This window comes from Coffea arabica, chromosome 4e (genome assembly GCF_036785885.1).
Source record: "Coffea arabica cultivar ET-39 chromosome 4e, Coffea Arabica ET-39 HiFi, whole genome shotgun sequence".
Lineage (NCBI taxonomy): Eukaryota > Viridiplantae > Streptophyta > Magnoliopsida > Gentianales > Rubiaceae > Coffea > Coffea arabica.
In genome coordinates this window covers 43,875,669-43,890,606 of record NC_092317.1, presented here as the reverse complement: position 1 = coordinate 43,890,606, position 14,938 = coordinate 43,875,669, and the positions used below count along the sequence as shown (strand labels likewise).

Genomic DNA, 14,938 nt, shown 5'->3' with positions numbered 1-14,938 from the left:
CACTGGATGATTAAGCCCTGCATGAGTTGATTTAGCTGTGTGTAAGTCAGAAAATTGAAGGAAAATAAAATCTGCTTGCATGCAAGCTAACCAAGTAGGATCGAATAAATTTCTGGTTGGGTGGTATCTTGTGATGTTGTTTGAACTTAATTTTGGATCAACACTGATAAATAGCTAACCATTTTGATCATGCATGAAGCTGATGTGAGTCGTGGATCAAAAAAAAAGAGAAAAGAAATCTGGAATTTGCGGCCGAGAGAGAGTGAAGGCTGTAACTTTCTTGTTAATTTCGAAAACTCCATGATAATTGGCTCTAATCCTAAGTAAGACGTCTTATAACATCTTGTTCTAGTTTTCATGGTTATTTTATTGATTTTAACACTTGAAAAGCTGGTGAATTGGAGCATGAACTGAAGCAATTATTGAAGGAAAATATTTTTCCAGCATGGCCGAGAGAAAGGAGTTGAGCACTTGACTAGTTTTCCTTCGAATTTTAGCTAAGATTCTTGTATTGGATGTTTAAGACTAGTTTGTGGCTTACTAATCACCTTTTGCATGTTGAGTTGAAATAAAACTTGAAGAAAATTATGGACAAAGCTCTATAATTAAACTGTTATATTGCTGGATATTGTTCAAGGTTGCTGGCCGATTTGGTTGGGACTTTTGGTGAGTTGATTTGCTGGATTTGTGTATTATTTACTTTAGCTTGGTTTGGACAGATTATAAGCTATACGTTTAGTGTTTCTAGCAAGTAAAAGTTGGAGATCTAATGGACATCTTGGATTGAAATTTGCTGGAATTTTCTTGACTATCGAAACAAGAAAAGAAAATCTGAATTTTAGAATTATTTGGGGGTCAAGTTGGCTGTGGTTTTTCTTCTTGTTTTGGATTGAAATCCTGGTTGAATTGTGATTGAAAGTAATTGTTTGATGTCAAGAGCTAATGATTGATGAAGCTCTTGGCCATTTGAGTAAATTTTTGCAAGAGTTTAATTTTGGTGAATTTGTTCAAGTGGTTGGCTGAAATGTATTTGGAAGGTCCATGGTTTGTGATTTGGGATTGTTTCAATAACTTGAACTTCCTTTGTTGAATTTTGTCTGGAACTGAATCTGTTGAGACCTAGGGCTAATGATTGATGAAGCCTAGTGAAATTTATATTCAAATTGTGTTTCAGCTATTATGGCAATTTGGAAGACAATGTGCCAATGAATTGGAATCGTGAAGTCCATTTTAGTCTTTTGAATTCAAGTAACTTTAAATCAAGCCTTGTGGGAATATTTTGCCTTAATATCAAGTTGTATATATATTGAGTGTAGTACGTTAATATTAAAATTTAGATATCGGGACTTTTAAAACCTTGCCAACTAGTTAATGTTTTTCTTTGCTCAAATCAGTTTTATTACCTTTAGGGAATAATTGCATTAACTCCCAAACTTTAAGTTTTTCATAAAATTATCCTTGACTAGTTGTTTTAGAGGAAATTTGTTAAAAACACTAGATTTGAATAATTTCAAATAAAAGACATAGAAAACTTGTTCGGCAGGAAAACTTGTTTGAATTTATTTGGTCCTAGTTTGCCCCTCTAGAAGGGAAATACCTTTAAAGAAACCATACGAAATATTTTGTCACTTTTACTAGTTTTGGTTCTAAGAAAATTATTAATTTATTCAGAGAAAATAAACTAGTTTTATACTAGATAATCTTTTATATATATATAAGCCAAGAGTTTGTTTAGTAAAATTTATAGTTTTTAAAACTTGGATTTCTAGGGTTTAGCGAGGACGTGGACTTCGATTTCCAGATTGACTTTTGAGCTCCACTCTTGGTGAGTGTCCGTGCTTGTTCTTTGACTAAAGTGTTAAAGTGCTTTCTTGACTCGTTATGTGATAATTGGAAAGTGATTTTCCTGAACCATCGAAGTGGCAGTGTGTACTTTATCGCACTAGCCTTTCGAGTGGTGACTTGCTTGAAATGTTTTCTCGAATATTTTGCAATTGTTGACTGGAGCGTGGACTCGTCAACTAATTTACCAGGCAGGGGAATGTACCACACCTTAGGGTGGGAGGGCCTCTTATCCTGACTTGGTAAGAACGTGTTGTGACGTCGTTGGGTGAATCCCTCGACTAGTTTATAATATGACGTCGTTGGGTGAATCCCTCGACTAGTTTACAAAAGGTATACTCGAGTAATACCAAACTCTCTCGTGCGGTGTGCGGGCTCGGTAGGGGGAGCAAGTTGGTTGGAGCGTGTTAAGGAAAAAAAAAATGAATCTACATGGACTTTAGATAGTGAAAGTTGACGGAGGGTCAACTACGGTTAATTTTGATCAAGCTCGTGGAAAATGGCTCCTGAGAGCCCTGTATCCTACCCTGTGCTGTTATACGCTTTCCTACTTGTTGTATTCAAGCTTGAAGTTATTATTTGCTATTTGTTTGATATGATTGCATGTTTGGGGCACCACTGAGCTTTAGCTCACCCCACGATATTTGTTTTCCTTAACAGGTTTTGGCATTTGGAAGAGTTGAAGTCTGCTTTTAGCTTTTGTAAATGTTGTTTCGAATCGTCTATGTATCTTTTGTTTTGGGTTACCACTTGAAGCTGGAAAAGTGGAAACCCTAAACTTTGGCTTGTATGAATGAATTTGTATTTTTCGGATTTCACTTTGTGGTTTGTACTGTACAAGTGTAGTTATGTGTTAAGCTAGTTGGAGATGTATTAAGGGTGATCATGCAGATGTCCAATGGCAATGTTATCTCTGAAGTTAATGTGTTCCTAGTTTTCTGGACGTTCAAAGGTTTGGATTGTTCGGGTGACGAATTTTGTTTTGGTTTAAGTTATTCGTGGAAAGGGTTTAGTCGTTTTCCTTACGTGAGTCCTGGCGAGAGTTGGGCAGGCGACCCGCCAACCCTCTGGTTCGCCTTAGGGAGAAGTGGGGCCGTCACACTTTTGAATCGATCCTTGGCTCATCTGGCTCTTTCCTCCGTGCTTTCTTAGACCTACTAGGAAGTTTGAATTTCTTTGGTGCACTTAAAGGGGTTTTGTTAGACTTTTTCCAATTGTTAGATCCATTGATTGGACCAATATCTAGCTCATGGGCCATCAGATATGCAGCTCTTGTGTAACATGGATATATAAAGGAATGCAACATAAAGCATGTGAACATGGTATGCCAGTAAGTTCCCATCTCCTACAAGTGCATGTCTGTCTTTTTAAATTTACAACAAAGGTACCTCCATACATGTGTATAACCTCAAATTTATCATCATCAGACCATCTTGCAATATTTGTTCTTACATCATTTTTTGCTTTTTCAAGGTTTTTTAGCACAAGTCCAAAACATGCCCTTTAATGTGTCATCTAGATGCAGTTTCTTGAAGTTATTGTAGAGGTACCTAACACAGTGCCTATGCTCCACACCTGGCAGAATTTCTTGGATTGTTGAACCCAATCCCTGTCACACAATATAAATAAAACTATTGAAACACCTGTGATTTCTAATGAAAATTAAAGAAAGACATATGATGTACCTTTTGCCGGTCACTGATAAATGTCCAGTTTTTTTGTTCATAGATGCTGAGATCGTATTTCAAAAAGTCAATAAACCACTTCTAGGAGCTCTTGTTCTCCACCTCAACCACTGCATAGGCAATGAGATAAATGCAGTTATTTGCATCTATCCCTATAGCTGTCAGAAGTACTCTAGGATGTGGTCCTTTTAGGTGGCAACCATTAACACCAAGTACTGTTCTACACCCAATCTTGAAACCTTTTTTCAAGGCTGCAAAGCAAATATAAAACATTTGAAATCTTTCCTTCCCACTTATCTCATCATCCTCTACATCCATATGAACTGGATTTAATCTCAATAATTCATCATAACAGTCCCACAGTCTTGTATATTGCTGCTTGTAGTTGCCTTGAATAAAAAACTTGGCTTTCCCAAATGTCTTGTATGCTTGCTCCTTAGTAATATGCACATTTAGCTCCTGATGAACCTTTTCCTTAAATGCAGACCATGTAACGTTCCTACTCAATCTCAAAAACTCCATAAAACATCTATCTAAGAATCTTGAGTTAGCATTCTTGTGATAAAAAGCCCGACCACATGCATGTTTTGGGCCCATGGTCCTGATTACAAAAACTTCACAATCCGACTCCTTAGTTGCATAAGTAACCATGTACACTTTTCATTCTTATTTTATTCTTGTCATTTTGGGTCCACTTATGCTCCTTGCCTCACTTAACAGAATAATATTCCGCTGCTGTCTAGAATAGTTTCTTAGTATCAAAAAGTAGACCCACAAAAAATTTTGGATCTTTCATGTCCCTTTCTGGTCTAAAACTTACATACTGTGGTTTCTTTACTAAAGTATCTTCATAATAGTTGCCATTGAACTTTTTTGTGTTCACGGAATCTGACTTTTTGTTGATAGGCATTTGTTCTCTAGCATAAATGTTGAAATCAGTATAAACACTATCTTGAATACCAATCTTTTCACTTGCCCTTTTGCCTTCAATACCAACTGCATTCTTACCCTTCACATCAGCTACCATTTTACGCTTCTTATCAGCTGTATTTTTACTTGCCCCTTCAACTTCACTAGTAGCTTGTAGATTGCTAATTTGCTGCTCCAATGCCCTGTCAACAGTAGGAATACAGTTCTTGTATATTGTATCATCATCATCTTTGCTAAAATCATAGTCGTTGTTATGAAAACTTTCACAATCCTTAATTGTGTCTAACCGTGCATAATTTTTACCCTCCCCTTCCTCATCTTCTTCAAACGCAGTAGCTTTTCGCTTAACGTTTTCCATGTCTTTCATATCATATCTTCTTTTTTAGTTGCATGAATTGGCACTTCTACATTCCTACATAAGAAGTCATCAAATGTGATATCCACATACAACAAATCATCATTTCCTTTTGCAAATTCATTGTCAACCCCAGAGCACTATTCACTATCATCAACAAATCTAATATTGAAGTCATGAACCACGTATACTTCTACATACCCATTTTGTTTCCCTATACAACTATATCTATGACATCATCCTCAACCTCTAGTTGCGTAAATCTTAAATTGCTATCTCCAGTAGGAATTCTGTACATGTATTTTGCATTTTTATGGCACCCAAGAAATTCACAAAATGACATCACAGCGGCTATATTCACTCTCATGGCTAGAACCCCCTCAAAAATCTCCATACTGCCTCCCAAATATTTTTCTTCTGGTTCTTTGACATATGACCCACCATAGTAAATATGTAGATTGACTGCATCCAAGTCCTCACTTGTTTATTTTTTCATAAAATAACACCAGTCACTATTTAATTTATGCAACACATGGAATCTGAATTGTCATTGTCTACCTTTCAGAAGCATGAATGCAACAACCCCAATTTATTTTAGATCCAGCTTAAAAAAACAAACAACCAGAATAGTGGTCCAATGGTCCTTACCCTCACAAAAAAATTTGACTCCATCCTATTGCTTCATTGTAATACGTCCATTTAGAAGTAAGACATTTTCACAAACTCTCTACTAACCTGATTAAGTTTAAACTATTGATTCATACAAAAAATTTTCATATTTAAGCGATTTCACTTACCACACTTGCTAGATGCCCCTTCTTCAACATTGTGTTGCTTGTGCATTTTTTGGCCTATTTCTTTCATCATTTACGTCTCAACACCATCTACTGCTTTATTTTTCATCTCACTACAAATCATTTGCCCAAAATTTGATGCGTTTAAAAACCCTTGCTTTTTTCTTTTGTAGGTTTGATTTTTTTTTTTTTTACTTTGTTTTGTCTGAAGAATTCTGGTGTGTAATTTATCGAATTACACATTTAATTACCAACCCGTCAGTGATGTTCCAAAAATACCCCTCTTTTGTCGGTCAATAGGGGGTCAGGTTCGATTTTCTTGGTGGCACCGCCGCAGCGCTCCTTAATTGGAAGTGAAAAATAAATTTAGGTATTCAATTGGACAAAATTAAAAGATAGGGACCGAATTGACACTAGTAAAAAAGGTTAGGAACTAAATTGGCTATTTTTCCTTTTGAAAAGTTCTTATTCTTCTGACTTTGCTACTATGCTCCTGGCTCTTCTTCTTTGATCATTGGTGGATTGGTCAAGCACACTATAGTGCACACATATATGGTACGTTTTAAAGTAATAAATGAAGAAGAAAAAACGGAAATGAGTAAAAGAGATAGAAAGGAAAGAAATGCTAAACCATCAACGTGTGCTTTCCATGGCTAGCGATGGAGTTGCCATGGCCAAGGGTGTTTACATCCTAGTTGCAATAGACATCTCATTTAGTAATTTCAAAGTTAAAGTACGTAAGACCTTTAATCAAACATGAGATAGGTAGAAAGAAATATAGCCCTTTTTTTTTGTCAAATTATAACACCATCGAACCTAAATTATCCCCAATCAAAGTAATTCTGCCTCAATTACGTTTGTTACAACCAATTTGACAAAAAAATTAGCTAAAATCACAACAAAACATCCAAATTTCAAGTTTAATTTGTCCAAGCAAAAATGCTTGGAATGATTTGACGGTGAAGATGGCAACTTTGAATGATTTCTTCCTCCTCTCCTATAGAGGGCTAGCGGGAGTGGTGGCACCCATAATGGAAATATCCCCTAGAATCTCTAATGTAAGAGAGAAATACTAGTTTTTATCTTTTCTATGTCGTAGCCTCTAAAACTCTTTTAGAGGTAATTAATAAGAAAAAAATTGATGGAAAAAGATAGAATAGGCAGAGAGAGATGAAGTGACCAAATATGACAGCTGGTGAGTTTGAAGAGAGAAGGAGTGTGTCAGAGGGAAGCTCGTGGCTGTATAATATTGTTGAATGAGCAGTAACATAAAATTCATTAAAAAAAAGTATGAATGACGCAGTCAAATAATTGAAGAAAAAGAAATATTATTGAGACTATGATTGAAGAAAATTTTTGTTTGGGGTAATTTTCGAGTTGTGATATTGAATAAATAAACTAATTTTGAACACAGTAATAGAAAACCTCGTTGTAGAAGATGATAAAATTTTCAAAATTGCAACATTGTCCCTATTAATAGAAAAGCTTTTATTTTGCTTTAAGAATGACTTTGACTTGTAATTCCTATGTTGCCCCTAACTTAGTGGTCATCTTTGTGCCGAAATTAAACAAATTGGTGGGTCATCGTCATCGTAAAAGGATGAAATTTAGCTACTAAATTTAAGTTAAGGGACTAAAAGCATCCAACTAAAAGATTGAGGATAAAATTGACTTAAGGAAAAAAGTTGAAAGGACTGAATTAGCCATTTTCCCTACTTCTTTTTCCCCTTTTCTTTTTCTTTTTCCTTTTTGTTTTAATTTTTTTTCCTAATTTTGGGTGAGAGTGGTGAAACCGTGAAAGCTCTTTGCTTTTGCAGTGTCCTAAAACCCTACCTGAATTTATTTGGCGCCTCTGGCTCAGTCCTTCCCCACCACCATCTACCGCCGAAATCGCTTCCGGCTCAGAGCAGGTTTCTGAAATTATCAGACCAGATTGGGAATATCCGCTCAAAGCAACCAAAGGACCGGGTAGCTTTGACAGTTTGACCACCGTAACCATCTCCTCCCTCGAGTCTGCCTTCCATTCTTCTTCCCTCCCTCTCCAATTTTGATGACCACCACCCACCCGTGCATATGATACTGAAAGCCTTCTCGTCTTCTTCGCGCTTTTATTTTTCCTTCTCCTTCTCTTGAATATCTGCCGCCCACTTGCTGCTGTTTAGTGAAGAGTCTTCAAAGAGAGAATTTCGGATTAAAGATTGATTTGTTTATTGCTGTCTTTCTGTGCAATTTCTCGTAAATTGGATAGGGGTAAGTGTTTTTTTTTTTGTTTAGTTTGTTTATACCTTAAAAGTCTCTTGAAAGTCATGGTGAAAGCCTCTGTGCATGGATATATGATGAGTCATTACGGGTTGACTCGGTAGACTCGGCCGCTCTTTTGAGTCCCGGAGTTCGTCTCCAGGACAGGGCCGACAGGTCGCGGAATGGAAGCTGAAGCTCCGGTGACGACTCGAACTCAGACTCAAGACTCGGCCGAGTTTTTGAACCACGAATTTATGTGGCCTTTTATACACACTTATTTTTGGTAGGACTAATTTGGTTTTGGTCCTTATTTGTTGATAGGACACAAGTATAAAGAATGATATCAGCTATTTCATGGGTTCCGAAAGGTGCCTCAAAGCCAGTACCTGTTGCTGCTGAGCCGCCTTCAAAAGAAGAGATTGAGGAGATTTTGAAGAACGATCTTCTCGACAATCGGTGAGTTCTTTTCTTTCTTTTTTTTTTGGGTGCTAAATACCTTTTTGTTCGTCTCGCTACGGGATTCATTGCTTAAATAAGATTTTCCTTGGTGAGATTGTGGATAGAATAGTTGAAGTGGTAGCCAGTTATGGAAGTTTAGTGGCTATATATAACATTTCCACTGTCTGAGTTGCTAATTCCTTGATTCACCTAATAACAAAACACAACTCTGTTACCTTTTCCTTTTGCTCTAACAATGCGGGTTTCATCTGCATTTTCATTACTGATACAGCTATACAAGAAAGCTATGGTAAAATGTCAAACCTCATGCATTTGCGTTTAGATCCATACAGTCTATAGTTAGGTAATAGAGAGATTAAAATCACATTTTATAACCAAAATTTTTTTTCAACAGTATAGTTCGGTTGAGCTTTCCGTCCTCTTTGGTGTTTCATTCTTTTGTTTTCAGAGAAGAGGTTGGAGATGATAATGATTATGACGAGGGTATGGATCTTGATCAATCCAAGCAAGACGCTGAAGTTGCGCAAGCACTTGCTGCTGCCGATGCGTTAGGCAAAGGTTCAAAGGGCACACATCCAGAAACTGACAGCATAGCAGATGCCCTGAAGGAATTAGACATGGATAATTATGATGAAGAAGATGATGGTAACTCCATACTGGAGAATTGTCTCAAGTACTGTTTTCTGTTTGTCATCTTTTCATATTTTCCGCATCTCCAAATGAGTTTGATCTACATACATCTTACAATATTACTTTCATTTATCTGCTTCATATATAAGCTACTATAGGCATGGCGATATAACTTTTGGCCTTTATCTGCTGCCAAACTTGCTTATTTGTGGTGGCAAGTGGCAGCCTTATTTGCCATGCATAGAATATGTTATTGATAGACACAGTTCCCATTCAACATTTGTCTTCTTATTTGACCATCACGTGAATCTGTTTTATTTCTTTTAACTAGGGGTTGAGCTGTTTGGTGAGGGACTTCGGACTTTATATTACCCAAGTAATGAGATGGACCCTTATCTGAAAGACAAGGATGTATGTTTTCTTATGATAGTGTTCACTTTTTATTATTTCATTGCTGTTAATGGTAGGTGGCTGTTATATATCTTATTTGTTTGCTTATATGCTTGTTATAAGGATGAGGATTCTGTAGATCTTGACGATACGACCATTAGTCCAGAGGATTCTGTCATAATTTGTGCACGGAATGAGGATGATGTCAGCCATCTGGAGGCACGTAATAGTTAGCTTGATAAGGCTCCAAAAAAAAAAAATAAAGGAAAAGAGTAGGGTGGGAAAGCCTCTGAGTTGAGGTTAATATATTTTTTTTGGCCAGGTATGGATATTGGAGGGCTCAGAAGAAGGTGATTCAAACATGTATGTTCACCATGATATTGTTATTCCTGCATTTCCCCTCTGTTTGGCATGGCTTGATTGCCCTCTCAAGGAAGGAGAAAAAGGTATGATTTTATTAAGTGTAGAATGTGCATATCATTCTTATGGCTTCTTTTCTTTTTCTTTTTTAGGGGGTGGGAATCACAGAAGTGGTGAGGATGTTTATGCTCTTCAGTTCATTCTTTTGGGTCAGAGGTTACTGTGTCTCAATTAAAACTACTCATGGGAAAGATTATGCTACTGGTTCCATGAGGGTTGCAGATTTTGATCATTGTACTTGCTTATTGACTTCTTTAGCTTTTATATCTTAATGTCTGAGACCATTTGAATGCCATGAAATTTCCATCATTTTAAAATAATAAGGGAACATGTAGTTATGAATCTCAGAGCTTGGTCTTATTCTGATTTAAGCTTTTCTATTGCTGTTGTTCTGTGGTCTGATTTTTCCCTGATGCTACTGTTTGTAGTAATTCTTCTATGTTAGTGTTGCTGCTTTGTCTACTTTGTTGGGAGTTTCTGTAATTGTTTCTTTTAAGGATGCATCAGCTTTTTCAGTTTACTTGCTGATTGTCATTAAAATTGGGGTAACATGCTCTGTATTGCATTTGGATATCAAGTTTGCCTGTGTTGAGGATTTAGATCTTGCGTCTCCTATTCTGATCACTTGGGCTTTCTTTGAGTGCTTCTACTGAATGACAACAATCTTTGGTTTGGTAGCACCAGTAAGAGAAACAATGCCTTTAGCTTATTATTTGATGGAATCTTTTTTCTTTCGTTTGGGAGGGGAATTTTTTGGGTTTTTTTTTGGGGGGGGGGGGGGGATAATGTGTTATTTGCGGCCACTGAAATCCTACTTGGTCAGTCTTTCATGATGAGATATGAGTTCTTATTTTGGAGGAAGAATATTGAAGTGATCCTTGTTTTTTGCTTGATTTTAATTTATTTTTTATTTTTACATTTAAGTTCTTTCTTTTCTTGAAGTTGGAACAAAGTTGATTTCTCTCTGATCACTACTCTTGTTGATAGGGAACTTCGTAGCTGTGGGCTCAATGGAGCCAGCCATCGAAATATGGGACCTTGATGTTGTATGTGCATTATAGTCTTCAATTTTAAGTTTTTACTCTTATTATGAAGATGTGTTCTGACCCTAGCTTATGGTCAGATGGATGAAGTCCAACCATCTGCAGTATTAGGGGGAGTTGTTGAAAAGAAAAAGAAGAAGGGAAAGAAGGTGAATTTGCGAACTTTTATCTTACCCTTTTGATGACAAGTAACACTCTCTAGCCAAAGTTCTAGTCCTAAAAAGGAAATGGAAAAGGAAAAAAGAGAATGGGAGGCAGGGGAAAGAATTTGATCTAACACTTACAAAATGTTTCTATCCAATTATTGTAGTATTTTTCCTGAAAAATGGTGGAAGTCTCTTTCAACAGCACTCCCCTGATATGTTGATAGTTCTGTAGTATTTATTCTTTACCAGTGATAATCTGACTAAAATGTGTTTATATTCATCTTACCTACTCTGTCTGTTTTTTCTTCTAGAAATCTGTGAAATACAAAGATGATAGTCATACTGATTCAGTACTAGGACTTGCTTGGAACAAGGAATACAGGTCTTAAAGTTCTTTACTAGTTGTACTTGTTTGTAGTTGTTGTGTATCCTTATATTTTAGTGTTGTCTAATCCTACTCCTGCAAATCAATATCCAGGAATGTACTTGCAAGTGCTAGCGCTGACAAGATGGTAAAGATTTGGGATGTTGCAACTGGAAAGTGCAGTGACACCATGGAGCACCACTCAGACAAGGCAAGAACTAAATTCTATTCCAGTAAATTCTTTCTGAAATCTGAGAAAATGATGCATTTAGATTTTCCCTGTTTCTCCTTATAACACATTCTGTCTTTTAGTTTCTAGACAAAGGGCAGATTCCTTCTAACTTAGACCAATTTTTTTTCTTGACCATGTGTCTAATTTCTATTAATCTTGATAGTCGTCTGACTTTTTTTTCTTTTAAATTCTTATCCATGTAATTGTATACGGTTAGGAACTTTTATGTTTCTGAAATGTCATGTGTCATCAGGTTCAAGCAGTTGCATGGAATCATTTTGTGCCACAAGTTCTCCTCAGCGGTTCTTTTGATCATTCAGTAGTCATGGTACACGATTTATCTGTCTGTTATTTGGTCATCTTTTGAAAAGGTTATGAATCTATGATGTCTCTTTACTCCTTGGATATTTGCTAAAAGATCTAAACTCAAATTTATAATGTCCTGTAGAAGGATGCAAGGATATCCTCGCATACTGGTTTTAAATGGTCAGTTGCTGCTGATGTTGAAAGTTTGGCATGGGATCCACATGCTGAGCACTCGTTTGTGGTCTGTGCTTTTCTCAATTCCTGTTTGATTCAATCCAAAGAATTGTCCCCCATATTTGTTAGACTGTCTTATATCTCTGTTTGTCTTTATATTCAGGTCAGTCTTGAGAATGGAATGGTTTCTGGTTTTGATATTCGTGCTTCTAGTTCAAAGCTCTCTTCCGATCCAAAGCCAAGCTTCACCCTTCATGCACATGACAAGGCAGTGTGCTCTATTACGTACAATCGCTTGGTTCCAAATGTACTTATCATTCTTCCCTTGCTGGATTTCCAACTTCCACAATAACATACTGACTTTGCTCTGTCCAAATTTGTAGCTTCTTGCAACTGGTTCCATGGATAAAACGGTAAATTACTCAATACTTCTGCTCATCTTTTGCGTGCATACGATTGTTGACTTTTTATCTTCAGGCTCGAATGGATGCTCAAAATCCTTGTGATGTTTTCTGGCAGGTAAAACTCTGGGATTTGTCCAACAATCAACCTTCGTGTGTGGCCTCGAAAAATCCAAAAGCTGTATGTGGTTTTCTCACTTTAGTTTCTGTTGTATTGTTTGTACCGATGAGAATTTGCTCATCACATCTGGAATTTAGTATACTTAACTTCCTTTGGAATTGTGTCAGGGAGCTGTCTTTTCTGTTTCATTCTCCGATGAATGCCCCTTTCTGCTAGCCATTGGTGGATCTAAGGGAAAATTGGAAGTGAGTGGCAAAGTTCAGTGTTTTGTGCCTATTGTTATTTCCTTTTCTCGTCTTTAAATTAATTGAATGACTATAACATTATTTACTAAATATTTGCAGTTATGGGAGACTCTATCGGATGCTGCAGTTTCTACTAAATATGGAAAATACACCAATCAGAATAGATCAGCCCAGTCGTGACTCGAGGATTGTGGATTTGATATTTCGGGCACAAAAGAGTTGTGGCATATATTTGCTGATATTACGGCAGTTCTATTTCATGATCCAATTGGAATACCACTGTAACTATCTCTTCTTGTCTAGGAGGAATGATGAGTGGAATTCATCACGTATGCAGATAGGTAGGGGTGTGCAAAGTCGAAAAATTCCGATTTCGAGACCGATTTCGAATTGAATTCGGAATTTCGGTAATTCGGAATTGAATTCAGTAATTTTGATTTCGACCAAAATATATTTTTTGAAATCGGAATTACCGATTTCGAAGTAGGAATTCGAAATCGGAACTGTGATTTCGATTTTGTTTAATAATATTTATATATATAATATAATATTTTTTAACAATAAAGTACTAATATTGGAATAAAACAAGAATAGATAAGGCTTGCAAAAGTTGCTTCAAGCCCAATTGAAGGAAGATAGCTTGGGCAAATCTAGAATCAACTCCACGGTCCTCAGAATTCGGAGATTTTGTTCGAGCCAAAACCAGATGGCTTCTTCCCTAATAGCCTCTCAGACCTTAATCCTCTGAAAACCTTCCATTATTTCTCCAAACAACCTCGCTGTTGCAACTATCCTCTGTGGCTTTCCTTCTCCTTGGCAAAACCTAGAAGGCCGACAATAATTACCGCTCTGTGGCTTTCCTTCTCCTTGGCAAAACCTAGAAGGCCGACAATAATTACCGCTTCCTCGTCGGCCCTCCTCAATAACTCAGCTGCCAAAATGTCTGGTTACTAGAACTCCGCTCTATCTTTGCTCATTGGTTCAACTAGGACGGTGACTACGATGTTGGCTCTCGCTCTTACGGCCTCCAAGGTTCTCAATTTGGGCCTGCAATTGAAAGGCTTTCATGGCTTGCCGGAGCCTTTAGTCCACTCCGCCACCCTGGCTTTTTTCGCTGCAATTCGGGTGCTTCCACTGGAACTTTGAACACGCCGTTCACCGTGGTTGCAGCTAGGATGGCAAAATGGTTGGATATATACAGTGGGGTTTTGATGGTTAGGGTTTTGTTGAGTTGGTTCCCTAATATATCTTGGGAAAACATGTTTTTGAATTCGGTATCGAATTCAAAATCGAAATTGGCCATTTCGAAATCGAATTTGGTCGGAAAAATTCAAGTCAAAATTTTGAAAACTTCCGATTTACCACTTTCGATTTCGATGCACAGTCCTACAGATAGGTAAACAAGAGAGTTATGGGTCTTTCATCTGGTGATTGCTGACACCTAGAAAACCGTAATCGTGTGATGAGGCATTAACAAAGCTTGTCCTGTCGTTGTTCTTAAAGGTGGTATACGGTTGGAGAAATTTTCGAGGCACTATCCTGTCCCCTATGTGTTTTAGGTTTAGAGAAGTTAGCAAATGTTGTACTTCTTGTTTCGGTTTTCCTTGCATGTAGATGATGGATGCAATTTTGTATGGATATGACCATTCAAGTAGAGGGAATGCCACTTGTGGGTGCGCTAAGAACCTTTAATTATCAAATAGCATATAGCATATTTCGAAAGTTAATGTAGAAATTGGCAGCTGAGTAAAGAGGAACACGAAAATGGGTATGAAGGACTGAAGGCATACGGCTGGACAAGATAAGGTGGTTTTGCTTTGTTATTTAATTGTTTGTCAAGCGATATTGATTCAAGCAGTGTAAAATTGTGATCATCTGATATAATTGGCCTGTTTCCTTGTATCACATTTGTTGGGAAAAAGGTACCAGTATAGGCACACAATATCAGAGTTAGTCCAGGATAAATTTCTCTTTCCCCAAGTACCAGTTAAAATAGGAATAAACCAAATCACCAAGTAATAATACCAATAGTGATAATAAAATGCAAGGGAAAATAAAGGCACAGGACACCAAGATAAAACCACGGGACCTAATCCAGTCAAAAAATCTCCACTATCACAATAATGGGAATACACAGGTCTATCCGAAATATTCGGATGA

General features: G+C 37.1%; 1 protein-coding gene across 2 annotated transcripts; it reads left to right on the top strand.

Moving 5' to 3' along the window:
- Window positions 1-7,366: 7,366 nt before the first annotated feature.
- On the top strand, window positions 7,367-13,227 carry LOC113742714 (uncharacterized WD repeat-containing protein C17D11.16-like). Of its 2 annotated transcripts, none has more exons than XM_027270634.2 (17): window positions 7,367-7,856; window positions 8,169-8,303; window positions 8,755-8,951; window positions 9,268-9,347; window positions 9,450-9,545; window positions 9,649-9,772; window positions 10,734-10,792; window positions 10,870-10,938; window positions 11,247-11,317; window positions 11,414-11,510; window positions 11,785-11,859; window positions 11,980-12,078; window positions 12,175-12,318; window positions 12,395-12,424; window positions 12,531-12,593; window positions 12,701-12,778; window positions 12,878-13,227. In XM_027270634.2, exons 2-17 carry the CDS (start codon window positions 8,185-8,187, stop codon window positions 12,956-12,958), a joined length of 1,482 nt encoding a protein of 493 aa, XP_027126435.2. In that variant the 5' UTR covers window positions 7,367-7,856; window positions 8,169-8,184; the 3' UTR covers window positions 12,959-13,227. The 2 variants fall into 2 exon arrangements, with proteins under 2 accessions (XP_027126435.2, XP_027126436.2); XM_027270635.2 differs by having other exon boundaries at window positions 8,755-8,979.
- The last annotated feature ends 1,711 nt before the right edge of the window (window positions 13,228-14,938 follow it).